Below are 21,542 nucleotides of genomic sequence, written 5' to 3' on the forward strand. Positions count from 1 at the left end.
GACCGTCAGGCAGCATACAGGAGGACGGAGAGCAGCGCGCTGGGCAGGAAAGAGGGGGCTCTTTCCTGCCCCGACGTCACTAGACCACCAGGGAACATCGCGTGACGTGAGTAGGGGAGGGCGATCCCGAACTTGGACAAGACGCACCGGAGCACCTAGGTTTTAGAGGAGGGAAAAAGGAAAAATTTTTTTTTTCCCTATTTCCCTCCTCTAAAACCTAGGTGCGTCTTATGGTCCGAAAAATACGGTACATCCTGCTGTTAGTACAACTGATCCCATCCGACTTACCCTCAAACAAGTGTCCACCCCAACTGACCTGAAAAGTAGCCTGTTCAACCCTGTGGCCATTACTGAAATAAGTGAAAAGGGACTGTGTCTGCTCTGTTCCTTTATCAGTGATAAAATGTGAATCGATTTTAAAGCAGTTCTGAATGTGTTGAAGCTGTATACTTAAAATAATTTTATATAAATGCACGAGTTTTATAGACTACTGTACTTTTTTTTTTTTAAGTGCAAACTTTTCACTTGGAATGTATCTTGACAGAAAATAAAGAACAACCGATGTTTTATCCAAATCAGATGGAAGCCTGTGTTTAAGCTCCTGTGTAGTAGAATGATATTTGCACACACTCCCTAACATTAGGAGACCCTGTATCATTTCTTGCAAGAAAACCCTCAACCTCTGATGTATACATTTAGAAGAAAAATGGAATTAATGGTAGAAAATGGAAATTCAAACAGCACAGGTGCCAAAGATAGCTAACTTCAGATCGGAGAACATAATGGAACTTGAGACTTACCCTTTACTTGGTACCAACTTTATCTATAGCAAAGCTGTTTACCTGTAACACATGCTCTCTAGAAACAAGAGGATTAATCATCCAGACAAGATAAAGTGAAATACAACACAAGAGCTGAAAACTAGTGTAAAGCTCTGACCATGCACAGCCCTTCCCCACTTGCAGCAGTCTCCTGATAACTCTAGTAGCAGGCAAGACTGTGTCTGATTAAATCTTGCTGTTCACAGAGAATTAAAACAGGCACAAAAACATGACGCTCAAGCTCAGGGCTCAGATAAGTGTCATAACATGATAAATAGCAAGTCGGAAATCTCAAAAAGATGCAGTGTCTCGGAGAGGCAGTAGTAGGAACATATGGCACAAGGGCCAAATTAGGTACTTTGCAGATGCTCTCAAGCAAATTTCAAGAGAGCTACAGTAACAGCAGTGATTTGAACATGTGAAAATTGCTGGGTGGGCATGTTCTTTAACTTTGCTGTGTTTAAAGATAATCTCATTCCACTCGGCAAATAAACGTAGATAGTAACAAAAAGATGGAGAAGACCCTTCTTGGCTCATGGTGGTGCATCCAGTTGTAGTGTTCTATATAGCGATTCTTCTAGTACAGAAGTCTCAGCGGAGAATTGCATTGTCCTTGGATTTTGAAAGCAGAGGACCTGCTGCAGAGGATCAACAGTCCTCATTTTTAAGAGCACCTCTCCTGTCTCATCATAATGGTCAAGAACCGACAGACAATTCTTCCAGGCTTAGGGCAGGGAAATACTTTTGCATTCATAATGGTCCTCTTACTGAGGAGCCTGAATCCAAATAAATGACACAAAGCCTGTGGGTGTAATTCTTGGCTATCTTTCTCCATGCCTGTATCATGATGTCAAGACATTTTTTTTAAAGACAATTATAAATGAAAAAGAATTAAAATTTCACAGAACAAAACTGTGAAGTTTCTTCAATGAAAAGTTGGGAAAGCTTTATTTCCACATCCACGTAGCTGATAAAAACAGATTACTGCTGCAAAAGAAAAGGGCCATGTATGCTCATAGTTTTGCACTAGTTATGGGCTCTGTGAAAGCTGTTCTGTCCCAGTGCCATTGGACGATGTCACCCCCGTTTGTGTGACTAATTCAATCCTGCATGTCAATGGAGAACGCTACACTCTTCTAGTATAGTCATCAAATTTTCAAATACATTTACTCCACATTCACGTGCTCATTGCTACACCATCCAGCATACTCCAAACATTTGTCTCATGTTCAGCACAAGGCACCACTGTTTGATTAAAAGCCTTTGTTTATTGGTTACAATATCAATTCATGGCAACATATCTTTTCACTGAGCCACTGTACAAATACCAAGAAAAGATCAATTTTGAAAAAAAAAAAAACCAAAACAAAACTATAAACAAACATTCATAGCAAGTGATTATTATTTCACAGGGAATTCTTTATACAACAGCACTGTTAAAGAAAATCGCATGGCACAAGTTCCCCCCCTTGGTTTCAGATGGACATAAAACCTTTAAGACTGTTCTTGAATACACACACAATCCAAAGGCAGTGCAGACTCCTTTCGGCACTGGAGAGATTTATGATGCCTTTTGTTAAAATGTTCAGCAACAAAAGAGTAAAAATGTTACAAAAAGAGAAGGTTCTCGAGTTTAAAGTCAAACTTGTTTTGCACTATATAGTACAGAAATTAAAAAAACTAGGTTTGGACTCCTTTGGATAGTAAGCAATACACACGGTCAGCCACTTTTCTTTCCTCCTTTCGTTTTGTCTTTTTTTTTTAGGTTGGAAGGAAAATAAAGCACAGAATGAAGCACCACTATATAAATAAAGCAATAAGGCTGAAATATCTAAGACTAAGTCTGCATTTGTCAAAATCTATCGTACTGTGGAATTTGTGAGGCACATTTAATGTGTTATCAGGTTATATCAAATTAGTAACTGTTCACACATTTAATTTTACCGTACAAACACTGCATTAACTTTCTGCATGTATTTTACACAACCAGCAACTGGATAAAAGGCTCTGTGTGCCTCTGCAGTTCAGGAAGATATTGAACCAACATGCATGGCAGATTATACAAGGTGCACCATCCACCCCATGCGGAATTACTTTTACATGAAATGCAATGTCAAATTCTGTCATTCAACTAGAAAACTGCCTGTGACATACACCAAACATTTATGGCCCAGAATACACATGGGCAAAAGTTTAAAGTACAGTACTAAGTCCACTGGCAGAGACAGTGTCCACTTGACAAAAATATACTGTCTTGGAATGTCTATTTGACTCAATTCTTTCTGAGCTTATTTTTTTGTTCCTCGACATTCTCACACATGAGCTTCCCTTTCTGATAATTCGTTGTGCTGATGGATTAATAACAAATGATTGGCAACTCATGCATTACAGTAAGCAAACACTGTTACTGAGGAACTGTGAAGTCATGAATTGAGGCCACCTCAAAAAGAGAGAATGCAATCTTGGCTTTAAACAGAATGTTAAAACTAAAAACCTCCATTAGGTTGTCAAGTTTATTCACATCCCAACCCAGCAGACGAAAAACAAAATCAAAATTGCTATTGGAAGAGAGAAGGGTACATGTAACAGTGAGGTAATGACAGTATGATAACAAGAAACCTTGTGGGTTTTTTCAGCTCTCAAACAGTATCGCATATCTATGGTGAATATATTCTGCAAACTTGTTCCACATCACTTACACAAAAATTAAAAATCTGGATTCTGGTCAGTTCTGAGGCACATGATTTTCAAATTTCTAAATTATGGCTAAGCCACAAGTTTTTATTCTACACAGTACTTTAAACATCTGGTTACTATTTTTAAACATTAGAAATCCAGTGAATACTGTAAATAATTTAAAAAAAATGAACTGGCATCCAGACATTTTTTGGCACAATATATTCTGTAAGTGATCAGTACTACAAAACGAAAACCTAAGACATGTTTTTGAACCAGAGAAGATACTTGAAATGACATAATTCTCATGAACATCATTATAAACAAATGATGCCATTAACACTCAACCCCACCCCCCTGCTCCTGAAAACCCATATGCTGGTAGATCTGACCTCAGAATGAAGTTACACCACCACCCGCTTTTATAGTCTCAAATAAGGCCCTCTATGCACAAGTGTGCAAGGAAAAACTTTCCCAATACTTTGTGTGTGTGTAACAATTTTTGAGAGGATCAGGATGAAAGATTTTCACAAACTGTACATCTGGAAGCTTTATAAGTCCTCTTGTAAGAAGCTACAAATTTCAAATTCTAAGAACAGATCCAACTATTAGCACCAGGAATTATTTGGGATTAGGGGGCAGGAGGGAAACCTACACAAACCAATATCCCAGAGTGCACCTCTGCCTACTACCAAAAAAAAAATGCACCCAGTTCTATGTGATCTGTATTGCTTCTGCTTTCGATTTTGGTCCCGTTTGCTTTGCCTGTCTTTACAAAGGGAGCACAGTGACACCTGCTGCCCCTCCCTTGGCTTGTGCACCTCTTGGCACATTCACTACTGCAAATATAGGACAAATGCAGTTTGGAAATACTCACATAGGAGTACTGGAAACTTGACCATACTGACAAAATAATGGGTATTCATACTGGAAGAAATGGTGGCACGGATGTAAAACTGAGAACACACTCAAAACAACTTGGTGACAATTTCTAAGTTACCTTCTAGGTCAGTTCTATATGGAGGTTGTTGCGTCCTGACTACAACCTCTGGACGCAACAAGCACTGTTCAAAAACTTTTTATCCTGTCTTTCACCTCTCATATCACACTGGAGCACACTGATACGTAGGAGATGGTGAACGCATTAGGGACTGAAAGGAGAGAAGGGGCAAGGTGTAAAAAGGTGCTAAATCTACCGGCTTTGTAAAGCGGGGCTGAAAAACTCAGTACTAAGTGCTTACAAGTTTCCTTGGCAGGCTTACAAATATTTTCCAGGCAGTTTGCTTTCTTGGTGGAGAAAACGGGATGTTCATATACAGAAGTCCTATGAGGAGGAGTCAGCTCCAAACAGGAAGCCGAATCCCAAGGAGTATGAACAACCCCTCCTCCCAAACAGAGCAACTGAACTCTATTCTCAGAAGTACCTCAACCAACTCAGGTTGAAGACTAGTATGCAGCAAACATTATGTGGAAAATGAAGTGGCTATTCAGAACCCCAATCAAAGCTATGGCACTGCAAAGTCATCTCTACCTACTTCCTACAGGCCATAATTTCCCAAAGATTCTGCAGGATTAAGTAGAGAAAAATCCACAAATAGTCTGCTAGATTTTTTAGCATAAAATCAGGCTTCAGTATACAGCTTATTAATGTATTGCACTGTAAAGAATACTTGGCATTTCAGAAGATGCTTAGGCACCGACACTTCAGACTGGGAACATAAAAACAGACTGTAGAAAGAACCGAGACTACAAGGAGGATTTTTGGCCCATTCAAAAGAGCTAATACCGACTATCAAACAGCTTCATTTCTCACCCCCTCCCCCCACCCCCAACACACACATTGCTGGTAAATAGTGAATGAGTTACTGCATTCCCTAACCATTTCACTAGGTGGTTCTCTTCCCACTGACATGGTGTGTCAGTGAGAGAAATAATCACATATAGGGGAAACCAGACATGCTCTTTAATGGATTATGCATAACCTGTGCAATATATGGAATGAAACCGAACACAAAGACAACGAACATTACACAGATCAACCAAAAGAACTACTAACGCTATGGACATATTTGCCAAAGTAATGACATTAAAACAAATCAAATACATAAAATGTGCAACACATGTAAAAAAAAAAAAAAAAAAAAAAAAACGGCAAAAAAATGGCCTTCAGGACTGTAAAGAGTTCTTTCTTGCTTCTAATTCTTTCAGATCAACTGGAAACAGCTATTGGCTGCCACACTCTCTAGCGTCCTCATCCCTGGCTGACTCGGGGAAACAGAAGTCTGACCTATGAATCAAGCTGGGAACCCTTCACAAGAAGCGCATTACATTTAATTTGTACGTTACCATGCCAGTCCTTATGAAAAGTTTCTCAGGGGCAGAATAAGGGACTTAGAGCAATGTGAACATTTGAACTGTGGGGCTATAGAAGAATTCTAAAAAGCAGTCAAAGGAACAATGCACGCCCTTGCCCTCTATGTACATTGATCTCATATGAAAGGGTGAAGAAGATGACAGGAGGTGGAAGAATCATGCCTGAAGACTTGACCAAAGGGACAAAAGATTTAAGGAGCATGTACTGGAGGGCAAATGAGAGAAAGGAAAAGTATAGACAAGTCTGGGGCAAAGACAAACTGGTTAAGATCTGGAAAATTGGGGACAGAGCTGGCACACACCACATTTGCCAATCTTCAGACTGAAGATGGCGTCTGGTGACAAAGAAATACTATGCAAATGCTACACCAAGTATGACACTGGTGGTTTTACACCAACTGCCAAGTACACTGTGGTTTGAAAGAGCTGAACTTCCACTTTTCACAGTTTAATAGTGATACAAGCTGCTTTGTTCATTGACAATTCCTTATACTAGCTGTTTTAAAAAGGATACTCAATCACAAATGATAAACACAACTTGATTGTGTCCTTCCAAATCTGTCCCTCAGTTCCAGCAGTCAAGTTCTAGCCTTTCCAATTAGTGTTCTGGAATCCAACCAAAATCTAAAGACCTACAATACAGTAGGGCAAGGGGTACTCGTGGCACGCCCAAGATGACTGAGTGTGGTATAGGAAAAAAGATGATCATGAATTCAACGCTTCTGCCGATATACACAGTCATGCCTTTATTTTTCACCCATGGCAAGATCACAAAAAAAAAAAAAATTAATAAACACACAACAACAAATAAAACCCCACACTCACTCTTAAAACCACTGATCAGCTCAATCATGACCAAACTTAAGTGTGGTATCAAGCTAATGGCAAAGCTATAACTAGCTAATTCATGGAAAATGTATATACTAGTTTCTTTACATACAAGCAAATGTTACATGGCTGGTTGCTATAATGTTTACATTCTGTTATATACAAAAAAGTACAGATTAGCAGACTTTGAGCATAAGCAGAAATCCCTTAAGGACAACTTAACTGAACCAAAACAGAAAGGAAAGGACCTCCATCGCCATGGCCAAGTGCTAGCCCCTTGTCAGAGAGTCAGTGATATTTTCATCATTCCTTCACTTGATTTTTACTAGTTTACAGAAAGCCTTTTTCGTGTTGTAATAATAATAATAATAATAATAAATCAGTGAATAGAAAAAACTTCACCTGCAAATACAAGGTAGAAATGTTAATTTCACAGCTCTAGGCTGCAGCATTGATCTCTCCAGATCTCATTGGAGAATGTACAAGATGCTTGCCCCCGTGTTAATTCCAGATTCTGAGAAAACTGTCCCAAGACCCTGTAGCTACAGCCATCCCATCATCGGTAACACCTAAACAGCTGACACGGTTATCATGACCAGCAAGGACACCTGTAGGAGAGAGAAACCAGGGAAGAAAATGAACACCCAGACTCTGAAGTCTAATCTGCACAAACCAATGACCGCAGCAGCAAAGATGAAAACTGGATACTTCTGCAGGAATTGTGTAAAATTTTTAAAATTTAATTAAATAAAAAAGTTCAAAATTCTGCGCGGTTTTTAACTTATGCAAGTTTCTGCATTTGTAATTTTGTATAGACATCCCCCACCATAAAAGCATGGCTTCTCCATGCCCTAAGCCTGAACTCCCCTCCCCCAAAGCTTTCTCCTTGCTCCACCCTTCCCCAGAAGTATCACTCCCCAATTAGCCTGAACCCCTTCCCAGACAGGTTCAATCCCCTGTATTTCCGCCCCCTTTCCATGGTGGACACTCCCAACTTTATTTTCTTTTTTTCTCTGTCCCCTAGCAAGAACCTCACCTCCTCCTCTCTCCATCCCCCTGTTTCTCAATCCCTGCCCCAGTAACACACATCTACATTGCTGTCTCTGACTTCCCCTAGCATACATATACCCATAATTCTCTCTCAGCCTCCTCCTAGCACCCCCTCCTCCCCACCATAGCTCTCTCAAACCTGTCTCCAGCACCTACTCCACAGCTCTCAATAACACCCCCAAAACATCCCCCCTCTCTCAATGACCACCTCCATAATTGAATCCCTCCATATACCTCTCTCTAGCTTTCTCCCTCCCCCCATAGCAGAGTTTTCTCTCTCTCTCCCCACCCTGCCACCTCCACTGGCGCATGAAGCCCCAATCCGGCACTGATCACAAGTGGAAAAGCAAAGCCACTGCACATTGGGCTGTGTCCTCTGCCATTTTGACACTGAATGCAAAAAGGGAATCCACATGGGACAACACAGAAATTTGTGGTTCACATTTTGCATTCAGGGCCTGATGTGCAGCCAATCTCCTCTTTCTCTGCTTGTGGTCAATGCTGGGCCAGGGTTGAGGGGTATGGGTGTATATGTTGGAGCTACTGCAGGGTGGAAGGTGATGAAGACAAGAGAAAACCAGCTTCTTTGTACTTGTGCAGATTTCTGCACAGGATGGGAATTCTGCAACGCATAACTAAAAGCGCCAGAGATTCACAGCCGCTAACTCAAAAGAAAAAAAAAACTGTCCTGTCACTTTAATTGCAAACAGAATTCTAGCAGCCATTCTTAATAGAGCCTTTCACCGGGTGTGAGGCCACTGGCTGAGCAGTAAAAAGTTCTTGGCTCCGATATTACGGATGCAGCACCTGCTCATGGCGCACTTCATATATCCCAAGCTTAAATTCATACAACAAGGCAGAATAAGGAGTCTGGCTTATTGAACTTGATATACTGCCTACAGTATCATAGAAGGCAGTTTAAAACTCTCTTTTGTAGCATACAACTGGTGTTTTTCAAGCTGCTCTTGCAGTACCCCATAGCCAGTCGACTTTTCAGACTATCCATAAGCCATATGTGAGATTGCGCATGCAAATGTCTCATATCTGTATTAACAGTGGATATCCTGAAAATCCAACTGGTTTGGTGTACACTGCTCTATTTTAGCACTATATATTGCTAGGGGATATATACAGCTTCTGTCAACTCTACCCTGCAATGGCAGAAAGAAGTAAAACCACTTATGCTCAAAATTAAGTGCCTACCTAATCTAGGAAGTATGTCCCATCATAATGCATATTAGAATTCTGCATAGCTCCTTTAGTATCCCCAGTATTTCAGAGGCAAAACACAGCAAGTTAATTGTAGAAACCAAGCAAAACATGCTTTGTTTTGTTTTCCATTTTCCCCCCACAAAACAACTAAAATGGACTCTCTTCCTTCTGCCACTGCAGGGCAAAACTGTACTGAAGTCTAGTGCAACAGACAGGATGGGCATACTTGTTTCAACAGGCATTTTCCACTACCTAAATTCACTGAAAGTAGATTAACTTAGATAAAGCTATAATTCATGTAATTATCTACTTAGCGACATGTGATAGACATCCAGTGGTCGCTAGGTACATCTATTTGGTGATCACTATCTGTTTGATTTTGTTATATTGCTTGAAATGTTGATTTCTCTTATTTTTTGCCTATTGCATTTTAGTAAGTTTTATGTTTTCTGTTTTTCTCTTATTTTACTTGTTTTTATTAATTTATATATGCTCAATGTAAACCACTTTGAATCTTGGAAACAGCATGTTATTAAAGATATACCATATTGTCTTTTTCTGTGTTTCTATTACACAGTGATTTTTTTTTTTTTGATGGGATGACTTTGTGCCTGTAACTACTGACTGCTCTATCACACATGATCCTCCAAGTATCTGTCAGAAGAGGCCAGGAATCCAAAAGGCAGATTCAACAGATTTGCCTCCCCTCTTCCCAGTTACATTTGGGAAATTTTGGGCAGCCCTGATACATACAAATATTGATCAGCAGTAAAAATTATCTGAATCTGAAAGAAAAGTTAATGAATTAAGCACTGCACAATGAACACACTGACCTGCTCGCTCTCCCTTTAGAGTGTCCCACACATTGCAGTTGAAGTCGTCATAACCAGCTAGCAACAGGCGGCCACTTTTGGAGAAGGCCACGGAAGTAATACCACAGATGATGTTGTCATGGGAGTACATCATTAGCTCCTGGTCTGCTCGGAGATCAAACAAGCGACAAGTGGCGTCATCCGAGCCTGTGGCAAACGCATGGCCATTTGGGAAGAACTAGAAATAAGAAGATAACATATCGGTGGAGAATAATGCTCCAGCTTACAAGGAAGTCTGGTGGTTGTTCATGTTCAGAACAGCATATGTATCATCAAGTTAGCAAGGAGTGAGGAAGTGTATATGTGGAGTGCAGCAACATGGTGGGTGGAGGTACTAGCGCTTCACAGATGACTCAGAAGAAACCAAACTCCTTCCAGTCCTATACCACAGAAAACTTCAGCTTTCTAACCATTCCGTGGTAGTAGAAACCACCATGAGGAAGGCCAGGAAATCAAGAAATCACTCAAATACCACCACCCCTCTCCCCTCTCCCGAGGAAAGAGCAATGCTTCTTAATCTAAACACAAAACTTGATTAGTCGCAAAAATCCCTAAAAAAGGCCCGATACGACTTACAAAATAAGAAAAAAAACAAACAAACCCAAAACAAACAATAATGGGGAACACTACAGTTACAATAAAAGTTAAGTAACAGTCACAATACTAATTTAAATCAAATAAAAATGTTTTCAATTGCTTTCAAATGACAGAATAATTTGGAACCATTCTGGTACTGGGTATGGTGTTCCGGACATAAATAGCCTAGAATGAAAACAGAGATTTAGGAAGTCGCTTATAATGAATACTTTTTGACAGGCGGACATTTCAGTAACAATTGATCCTGTAGGCTAAGAGAATGGCAGCAAAAAGACTGAGAAAACAACAAATTGACAACAGGTTCAGGGGGCTGCCCCCTGTAAAACAAGAAACATAATACAAGCAATTTTAAGAACACAACCCTTCAAAGGAAGCCAATGCAATGCTCGCAAATGACTAGTAACACTCAAAATCTGCTAATTCGAAAAGTTAACGGACTGCCATATTTTGAATTGTAATTTCCTAAAGAAGTTCTCAATCCAATGTATAAAAAAAAAATTACAATAATCCAAATTAGATGATATACGCATGAATCTATCAGAACAGCATGCTCAGCGTGCATATCTTCACACACCAATTTCAGACGACAGAAGTCATCTATAACATCTAACAAAAACTACAATCCTTTCTTCCTTCTATTTCAAAGGATAAAGAACACAACTCCCAATATCTACCGTACAAGCCTTCAAAGACACGGCAAAAAAAAACTTGAAAGGCACGGCATCTGATTCATACGATACTGCCATAGGTATATTTATTAGATGCATGGCATGGCTCAAGGCCTCGGAGAAGATGACTGGCCCTTGTACTGGCAGAGCTCCTTAAATTTGATACAAGAGGGGGAACAATTGCCAGCAATTATGGTGAAGGTGTGGATCTCTGTTAGCCCTAAAGAAGGTAAAGATTGCACCGACAATCATTCAGGCCTATACTGGTCTTCAACCGTGATGTGAAGATCTGGCTGAAGTGCAAGCTATCAGGCTGTCTCAGCATATGCCTAATTTAATACATCCTGATCAGTGGCTTTGTGCCCTATAGGCAAGACTCTGATAACATCAGGCAGATGGTGAATTTAATGCATATTGCAATTAAAAGAAAGCAACTATTGGCTCATTTTGAACATAGATGCAGAGAAAGCCATTTGAGGGCTCTTTTTTGAAGTAGTCGCCTCTGTATTACTTTGGTGGGGGCAGCTGGAAGCAATTAAGATGTTACTTGCACCCAAACTGAACTATATTCCGAGTATGGTACCTCTTCCTTATCCAGATTCCCTTATAAAACAAGAGTATTTTCTAAGCTTCTGTGGCACAATAAGGCATCTAGAATAGTTCTAAGGAAAATGAAACTGGTTAGGGAAAGGAGTAGAGTTAATTTTCCAGATTTAATGTTGTATCATTATTTGTATCTGATGGCCACTGCTGCTACATAGTTTACCGACAGCGTTGATGGATTTGACCAGAGGTGATTACAGTTGGAAAGGGCTCTAGTGAGTCCCTTTCCTTTGTGTATCTTGGTCATAGCTCAAGCTCAAAAAGTTGTGCCTCATTTTCCAATAATTCTTGCTACAACAAGTACTACGGTATATGGCCAAATGTTCGAAATTATCTTGGTACGATATGGGGCCTATTTCCCTTTGGTTCAATCCTGACTTGAGGATACGAGTGTTTAGTTCGAGCAAATGGCAGGATAGGGGTGTTTGGTATGGTAGTAATTTTAAGTCATTTGAGGCACTTAGTAAGGAGTATAATTTACAGTGTAATCATGATCAACAGTGGCTTCAACTGAGGTTCTGTTTACAGTGTTCGAAAACAGATGTTCAGTCACTGAGCCTGACTTTCGAGTTAATTGATTTATGTGTTGCTCATTAGTTTCACCTACGAAGGTATCTACTGTATATAAGAGGGAAAGCTCAGTTGTGGATATACGTGATACTCAAGTGGACTTTGGATTATGATTTGGAGGGAAGACCATGGAAAGCTTTTTTGACTAGATTTTGTAGACCATTATCATCAGTGGTCACTCAGTCTCTGCATTGTATAGCCCACTGGGATTTGTGTACCTACTCAAAGGTCTCAAAATTGACTTGTTAGTGGCTCTAACAGATGCTGGTTTTGTGGATCTCCTGTGGGTTCTGTTTCTCATATGTTGTATGCTTGTGTGAATTTGAAGCAGTTTTAGGTTTCAGCATGGGAGCGGATTACTAGTATATTAGAAATTCAGTCTGATTTGATTGATAAAATAGTTATTTGGAAGTCAGCTGTTTTACTCATCTCATAAGTAAACAGAGGGCTAGATTGAAGTACTTACGGCTACAGCAAAAAGGACCATATTGTCTAGATAGAAAGATAATACTGCTTTTGTCCATGAACGTTGTATGCCTCACAGGAAAGTATGAAGCGGCTGCTGTGATTAAAAGGCAGAGCTTCTCAATGTTTAAAAAAAAAGTTGTAATATGTATCAGTCTTCACAGAAAGTGCTGAGGCAACATTTAAGAAAATGGGATAAGCACAGAAGGTCTCGCTGCAAAAAGAGTGAAGGAAGGCCTGATGGAGGTCTATAGTCGTAGCGAGCTTATTCCAGCCTGCCTGATCCAGCTCATCCAGTTCGTCCCAGTCCATCTGCTCCAGCTTGTTCCAGCCCGTTCAGCCTCTCCCTGCATGTTCCAGCTAGCTGCTCCCGCTTGCCGCAGTCCATCGAATCCAGCCTCTCCCAGCTCGTTCCAGTCCATCTGCACCAGCTTGCTCTAGCCCGCCTGATCAGCTACCTGCTCCAGCTTGCTGCAGTCCGTCGGATCCAGCCTCTCCCAGCTCCTCCCAGCTCGTTCCAGTCCATCTGCACCAGCTTGCTCTAGCCCGCCTGATCAGCTACCTGCTCCAGCTTGCTGCAGTCCGTCGGATCCAGCCTCTCCCAGCTCCTCCCTGCTCGTTCCAGTCCATCTGCATCAGCTTGTTCCAGCCCGCCTGTTCCAGCTCGTTCAGCCTCTCCCTGCATGTTCCAGCTAGCTGCTCCCGCTTGCCGCAGTCCATCGAATCCAGCCTCTCCCAGCTCGTTCCAGTCCATCTGCACCAGCTTGTTCCAGCCCGCCTGATCAGCTACCTGCTCCAGCTTGCTGCAGTCCGTCGGATCCTGCTTCTCCCAGCTCCTCCCTGCTCGTTCCAGTCCATCTGCACCAGCTTGTTCCAGCCCGCCTGATCAGCTACCTGCTCCCGCTTGCCGCAGTCCATCGAATCCAGCCTCTCCCAGCTCGTTCCAGTCCATCTGCACCAGCTTGTTCCAGCCCGCCTGATCAGCTACCTGCTCCCGCTTGCCGCAGTCCATCGAATCCAGCCTCTCCCAGCTCGTTCCAGTCCATCTGCACCAGCTTGCTCTAGCCCGCCTGATCAGCTACCTGCTCCAGCTTGCTGCAGTCCGTCGGATCCAGCCTCTCCCAGCTCCTCCCTGCTCGTTCCAGTCCATCTGCATCAGCTTGTTCCAGCCCGCCTGTTCCAGCTCGTTCAGCCTCTCCCTGCATGTTCCAGCTAGCTGCTCCCGCTTGCCGCAGTCCATCGAATCCAGCCTCTCCCAGCTCGTTCCAGTCCATCTGCACCAGCCTGTTCCAGTCCGCCTGATCCAGCTCCTCCCTGCTCGTTCCAGTCCATCTGCACCAGCTTGTTCCAGCCCGCCTGATCAGCTACCTGCTCCAGCTTGCTGCAGTCCGTCGGATCCTGCTTCTCCCAGCTCCTCCCTGCTCGTTCCAGTCCATCTGCACCAGCTTGTTCCAGCCCGCCTGATCAGCTACCTGCTCCCGCTTGCCGCAGTCCATCGAATCCAGCCTCTCCCAGCTCGTTCCAGTCCATCTGCACCAGCTTGTTCCAGCCCGCCTGATCAGCTACCTGCTCCCGCTTGCCGCAGTCCATCGAATCCAGCCTCTCCCAGCTCGTTCCAGTCCATCTGCACCAGCTTGCTCTAGCCCGCCTGATCAGCTACCTGCTCCAGCTTGCTGCAGTCCGTCGGATCCAGCCTCTCCCAGCTCCTCCCTGCTCGTTCCAGTCCATCTGCATCAGCTTGTTCCAGCCCGCCTGTTCCAGCTCGTTCAGCCTCTCCCTGCATGTTCCAGCTAGCTGCTCCCGCTTGCCGCAGTCCATCGAATCCAGCCTCTCCCAGCTCGTTCCAGTCCATCTGCACCAGCCTGTTCCAGTCCGCCTGATCCAGCTCCTCCCTGTTTGTGCCAGCCATCTGCTCCAGCTTGTTCCAGCCCGTTCAGCCTCTCCCTGCATGTTCCAGCTAGCTGCTCCCGCTTGCCGCAGTCCATCGAATCCAGCCTCTCCCAGCTCGTTCCAGTCCATCTGCACCAGCTTGCTCTAGCCCGCCTGATCAGCTACCTGCTCCAGCTTGCTGCAGTCCGTCGGATCCTGCTTCTCCCAGCTCGTTCCAGTCCATCTGCATCAGCTTGTTCCAGCCCGCCTGATCAGCTACCTGCTCCAGCTTGCCGCAGTCCGTCGGATCCAGCTTCGCCCTGATGTTTGGTGACTGTGTACCCTTTCCAGAGTTTGTTTTGGTATAATGGGCACGACAGTGTGACTGAGCACAGCATAAAAACTTATACAAAAATATTAGCGATTTTGATACTGGTGACATTAAGAATTGAATGATATCCAACACCAGGTTTATTGTTTCAATCCCATACCTGATTAAGTAATCCACAAAAATTTATGCCTGCTGCTATTTCATCACCATCAGAAAACAAACCAACTCAGCAAAACTTTCTGCAACTTGTGGCTTTGCTCTTCTCCTTCACAAAATGTGTAATATTTATTCCATTCCTCACAATAAAAGTAGTCTATATATCCTCAATGAAATATACCTTACCAGTAAAAGCGTGATTTATATTTTCCTCACACTGCACATATTTAAAAATCCAACACAAAACGAGTTTGGCTGCTCTACTGGGGAAACCTGGTCTATGGAGCAGGGTATGTGTGCGCTGGAGATAACGAACGCTCACTGGGAGTCATAAGAGCAAAGGTGCTCAGTGGGCCTTTGGTGTGCGGTCAGGCCGCGGCTGGTAGTTTCGCGCATTTAGGAGGTGGAGCGTTGTATAATTGCAAGGACCAGTCTAGAAGATATTTTCCATGTTAATAGTTGAATAGGGGTATGGGGGGAGGGGTGGGGAGTAAAAAATTGGGGGAAATAATGTTATGATGGTGCTGAATCTGTTGAAGTCACACATTGTTTGAGGCGTATGCTTATGTGGCCTTGTTATGTATTAGATGTATTTTGCTATTACCATCAAAAAACGATTGAAATAAAAATCCAACGCAGCACTCCCTACAAGAAGGGTGGGGGCTGAAGTAATATATTACATTTATCAGTCTATTTTATTTTTCTGAATGGGTTACAGTTCGGCAGAACTGCTGCTTAGCTACCATAAAAAGTACAGAAATCAATCATATTTGCCTTGAAAAACATGTAAAAGAAACCAGTTCTCGTTTAACATGGTAACTGAATCACACTCTATGGTCTCAGGGTGGCAAATCACCATTACCATATGTGAACAGTTCCTAATAAAAGGCTAAACTAGCTCACCTGTGGATAAAAAACCCCCCAAAAAACAGTTTTGTCTCTAATTTTAACAATCCTTGTCCCCTCCCTTTCCATCATGAGCGAGTCATCAAACAGCCACTGCAACTCATAATATTCAACTGTACAGACTGTGAAAACCTACAGAATACAAACAGAAAATGAACCATACTCCACACTTACGCAAACAGCATTGATATCAGATACATGTCCTGTGAAGGACTGCCCGCACATTCCATCTCGAATGTCCCAAAGCTTAGACGAAGCATCACAAGCACCAGAAACAAACGTTCGCATGTCAGGACTCAGAGAGAGACTCATCACATCACCAGTGTGGCCTGTGAAGGTGGTAGTCTGCTGGCCAGTTTCAATATCCCAGAGAGCACTGCAGACCCAACATACAAAAAGAACATTTAATTAATGCATTACTGTGCACAGTCTCAAAAACTGCTAATCTAGTCAGGGTCAAGAGGACACACACTCATGAGCACATTTCCTAAACTCTTGAGTGTGCAAAAGCCTACAGGTGCCTGGCTAAGGTAGTTCTGTAATAAGAAAAGATCCTTGCATTCAAGAATCTGATGGTCTGAAGACATTCAAGCCACCTGCAATGACCAAGAGGAGTTCTGAAAAGCTCTAAGGTGTAGTGCCCTCTAGTGCTTCCCTCAATAATGAAAATGCAATCATTTATAAAAGTACAACATACCAAGTTGTGTCTCCTGAGCTTGTGACAATTTGGTTGTCATCTAGAAAGCGACAACAGGATAAATAACCTGAAATATCAAATATATAATCATTAGAAAAGTTCCAACGGAAACGGCAACACATTCTGTATTAGCCAAAAAGAGTACTAGCTCACTGGTAGAGATTAGCTCAATTTTGGGGTATTGTTTACTGAATGTTGTTCCTTGGTACCTTATAGTAACATAGTAACATAGTAGATGACGGCAGAAAAAGACCTGCATGGTCCATCCAGTCTGCCCAACAAGATAAACTCACATGTGCTACTTTTTGTGTATACCTTACCTTGATTTGTACCTGTCCTTTTCAGGGCACAGACCATATGAAGTCTGCCCAGCACTATCCCCGCCTCCCAACCACCAGCCCCGCCTCCCACCACCAGCTCTGGCACAGACCGTATAAGTCTGCCCAGCACTATCCCCGCCTCCCAACCACCAGCCCCGCCTCCCACCACCGACTCTGGCACAGACCGTATAAGTCTGCCCAGCACCATCTCCACCTCCCGCCACCGGCTCTGCCACCTAATCTCGGCTAAGCTCCTTAGGATCCATTCCTTCTGAACAGGATTCCTTTATGTTTATCCCACGCATGTTATACTGCACGTACAAAAATTTCAAACTCTGTGTGACGCTTAAGTGAAACTGAAAAAGTATGTTTGACAAGGAACCGGAAAGCTCATTTCTTAGGTGTAACTTTGTCCTACCAAACCAAGAGTAGTTTGCAGAAATCCAAGTGAACAGGGCCCATAAGTGAAACTCTGGTGCATCTCACCTGTATGACCAGGCAATTCTCGGCTCACCCTCACGTTGCCTTCTCTGGTTTTCAGGTTGTAGATGGAACAGATATTGTCTAATCCCCCACAAGCAACATAGTTTCCAGATGGTGCATAGGCACATGTCATCACCCAAGAGGATCTCAAAGGAATGGCATGCATCTTCAGACAAAAAGAACATTCATAAAAATTTAAGTTAAATATTAGCAAGACTGCTCATCTCATCTATGGTTCTGGTGATAGTATAAAAAATTATTTAGATATATACAATACAGGGAAGGAAACAAGTTAACACTACACTCTAGGGCGGATCAGCGCAATTAAAATGATCATACTCCCCAAACTACTAAATTTATTTATGGCGTTGCCTATCTCCTTACCAGACAAATTCCTACAGGGTTTACAATGTAGAGTCTTCGCCTTCATTTGGAAGAAAAGGCCACCACGGGTGTATAAAGAGGTGATGTACCAGTTGAGAGCCCCGGGGGGATGGGAGTCCCATCTTTTCTATTATACTACCAAGCAACCCATCTTAGAATATTGTGAGATTGGTTCCAGGGTACTGGGAAGATTTGGAAACGGCTTGAGCAGGGGTGGTTAGACCCTTACCCACTGAGAGCAATACCATGGCTACCTAGACAGGTTCTAGGAGATAATTAGAGGCTGCCCACCTCCGCTCCAGAGGCCTTTGACCATTTGGAGTAGGATATGAGAAAAATGTTTCCCAGGCCGTACATACTTTCTGCACATGTTTATCCGCTTTGCCCCCCACTTTATCCCAGGTACCCAGGATTCTTGTTACCGTTTGTGGGAGGGCGTAGTTTTGTCTTCTGAAGAGCTATGTAAAGAATATGGGCTTTCCCCCTTGCAGGCCTTTCAATACCACCAGCTACGAGACCTCACCATATGTAGGGCAAGAGGTGGCTATGGGTGAAACATACGAGTTTTCACAATGGGAACAAGTATTTAAATCTTTACTTCAGGTTTCTATCTCAAGTGCAATGGTGGAGAATGGGCACAAAATACCTTACTGTTGATACTATACCCCCCAGTGTTTGGCTAAGATGTTCCACTCCAGTTCAGCACTCTGCTGGCGCCGGTGTGGTTTAAAGGGAGATGTGTTTCACATTTGGTGGTTATGCCTGCATGCTCAAACGTTCTAGGCGGAAGTTTTGAAATTTATCTTTAATGTAACTGCAGCTAGTTATCCTATGAAAATGGATTTTTGTCTCCTGCACTTTTAAACCTCATGGAGTTAAAAGGCGTATTCACCAATTTGCCACACAGGTGTTCGTGGCAAGTAAGATGGTCTCAGCGGCAGCGGCCTTAAGATAATTTTACGTAAGCTGGACAATAGTCACTTGATGTCTAGATTCACAGCTATGCGCACAGGACATCTAACTAAATACCATAAAATTGGGGACTTATATGTTAAATGGACCTCACGTCCAGACACCTCCTGCTCATCTGATACCTAGACCAGAGAGTTCCACCTTGGGGGGGGGGGGGGGAGAGGAAAATTGGGGCTAAACTGTTATTAGCATTTGTTTCTATGCTTAACTCAATAGGGCTGGGTTATGGTTGTATTGTTCATTGACAATTTTGTATTATCGTATTATTTTTCAATAAAAGGAAAACAAACAATGGAAAAAAATAGTTAACACTGCACTTTGAACTTATAAGGAAGTTGAGCAAGTTGAATCAGTTTAAACTGAAATTTAAAATGGGGCTTTATTCATCAACAAGATGGCAATACAATGAGAAATTAGTTCTTACCTGGTCATTTTCTTTCCTTTAGTCCTAGCAAACCAGTCTAGAACCTGTGGGTTATGCGCGCAAACCAGCAGATGGAGACAAGAGACCAAAGACCTGCCCTAAAAGGGCACCACATAGCCTTAGTCCTCAGTATTTCAAATGTCAAAGAAATTGAGATTAGGTGTTTGTCTTTCATCTGAGCTGTCAGTGAATGACAATCTAACAGTCCTTCAAAAGGTAGATGCACACAAACACAACAACTTGTAAAAATGAGAAATTGAGGACCTTGAAAAAGTACTGCGAATAGTTGTCAGCAGCAGAAAGCTGAAACTGTATTAATAAATATAGACTTTGGAAGGGCCTGTCTGGTCTGACAGGACTAAAAGGAAAGAAAAGTAGCAGGTAAGGATAATAAGGAAGGAGAAATTTAGTTCTTACCAGACCAGTCCAGAACCTGCTGGATGTGGAAAAGAAATCTTAAGAAGGGTGGGACTGTGAAATCCCTGTCTGAAGTATTTAGACTCCAAATGCAGTCAGGGCCGGTGTTAGGGTGTGGCAAAAAGGGCAATGCCCTAGGCCCCCATACCTAGGAGATCCCAAGCCTGCCTCAAGCAGAAGGCGGCATATGCTGGAAGTCTAGCTTTTGGGGCCCCATCCTAGTTTCTACCCTGGGCCCCTGAATGTCTAACACCAGCCCTGAATGCAGCTTCTGCTCACACACCCACAGAGCCTGGTTACCTTCCAGATACTTGAGAAGTACCCATCAAGCAAAGGCAGTGACCTAAATTCTTCTCCACAGCCTTCCTATGAAAGGGAGGAAGTACAAGGACTTTATTTACATGAAAGGAAAGAAGGAACTAATGTAACAGAAAATCTCTTGATTCTGTAAAGCGAAAGAAAGGATTTCTGCACAATAAGACTCGAAATTCAGAGAGCCTTCAAGCTGATGAGCTAGTAGCTAGGCCATCTTAAATGTGAAATCTTTTAAGGGTGCTCTCTTAAGAGGTTCAAAAGGTAGAAGACCCAATGCTTTAAGAACCAAAATGTAGATGTCAATGTGGGCAATAATTGCAAATAGGGGGCCTAAAACACAACATGCCTTTTAGAAAAGGAAACACACCCAGATGGAACTTGAATCTTCAAGGACCCTAGGGCCAACTTCTGGAAGAATCCCTCCTGAAGAAATACTAAAATATGAGAGATCTTCGCTGAGAAAGGACATATTGCTCTCATCACACCAAGACTCAAAAACATGCAAGACTCTTGAAAATAGAATAGAGAGGGTAATACAGCACACATAAAAAGTATACAAACAAAAAAATGCATCACTGGGCCTTCAAGACTGAGACAACAGGAGTCCTTTATTGACAGGTGACCCAGCATGGGCCGTGTTTCGGCGTTAAACAACGCCTGCCTCAGGGGTCAAGGTTTGGTTCTGCAGTATGCAAAATGAAAATTACAGCCGCAATGTGAAGATTAAGCTCGTTTACAGAAATAGCTATTTATGTAAACGAGAAGGCTATTACAGGAGCTTAATCTTCACATTGCGGCTGTAATTTTCAACAGACATTTACTTGTGAAGAACCTTTTCATTTTTTTGAGGCATTGGACTTAAACATTTTGCATACTGCAGAACCAAATCCAGGACCTCAAGCATCTAAGCCCTGGGCTCATCCTCAACCTCCATAGAGAAGGGAATAGCTGCAGCCATTTTCCGGACAAAGGAGGTAAAGGATAGACTCTCCGGTGGAGAAAGTCTCCTTTCTAGTGGAGGGGAAGGTTCAGAGGGAATCCCATAGGACTTGTCAGAAGAAAAAGTACCTGGGATCCTCCTCTTCCTCCCACGAACGCTCATCTTCAGTATCGGACAAGACATCCCTCAGAGCAGTCCGAAACTGATCCTGCCTCGACGCCAAGGAACAACATCCTCGATGGCGGTGCCGAGAAGTCGACGCCCGCCTGGACTCCGGTGAAGCTTCCTCCACCGACGTCTATGGGGAGTCGACCTGGGTGGCAGGCGGCACCGAGGTCGGGGACCTCACCACAGACGAAGGGCCAGATGCCACTGCAGCAGATGGTACGGAAGGCGCAAGCACCCCCGACACCGAAGCAGACTGGAGCAGCAATCTTTCCAGAAGCTCTGGAAGCAGGGCCCTGATGCGCTTGTCGAGAGCCACCATCGGAAAAGCTGCGCGGTCGGTAAAAGAACCTGTGGCAGAATCTGTCGAGGCTCGGAAGCAGGTACCGGGCTGCCAGAAGACTGACGCATCGGCACCTCCTGAATAG

The 21,542-nt window shown here is 43.0% G+C and overlaps 1 protein-coding gene across 3 annotated transcripts in view; it reads right to left on the reverse strand.

Moving 5' to 3' along the window:
* Positions 1-2,069: 2,069 nt before the first annotated feature.
* GNB4 (G protein subunit beta 4) overlaps positions 2,070-21,542 on the reverse strand; it is an 82,053-nt gene continuing 62,580 nt past the window's right edge. For all 3 annotated transcript variants that reach the window (XM_030216688.1, XM_030216687.1, XM_030216686.1), the window contains 5 exons: positions 17,501-17,663; positions 16,695-16,761; positions 16,172-16,373; positions 9,794-10,010; positions 2,070-7,306 (listed from right to left, as the gene is read on the reverse strand). In XM_030216688.1, coding sequence (XP_030072548.1) covers positions 7,200-7,306; positions 9,794-10,010; positions 16,172-16,373; positions 16,695-16,761; positions 17,501-17,663 — 756 coding nt within the window. In that variant the 3' untranslated portion in view covers positions 2,070-7,199. The remainder of the gene's footprint in view (positions 7,307-9,793; positions 10,011-16,171; positions 16,374-16,694; positions 16,762-17,500; positions 17,664-21,542) is intronic.

The sequence above is a fragment of the Microcaecilia unicolor genome, chromosome 10 (genome assembly GCF_901765095.1).
Source record: "Microcaecilia unicolor chromosome 10, aMicUni1.1, whole genome shotgun sequence".
Taxonomy (NCBI): Eukaryota; Metazoa; Chordata; class Amphibia; order Gymnophiona; family Siphonopidae; genus Microcaecilia; species Microcaecilia unicolor.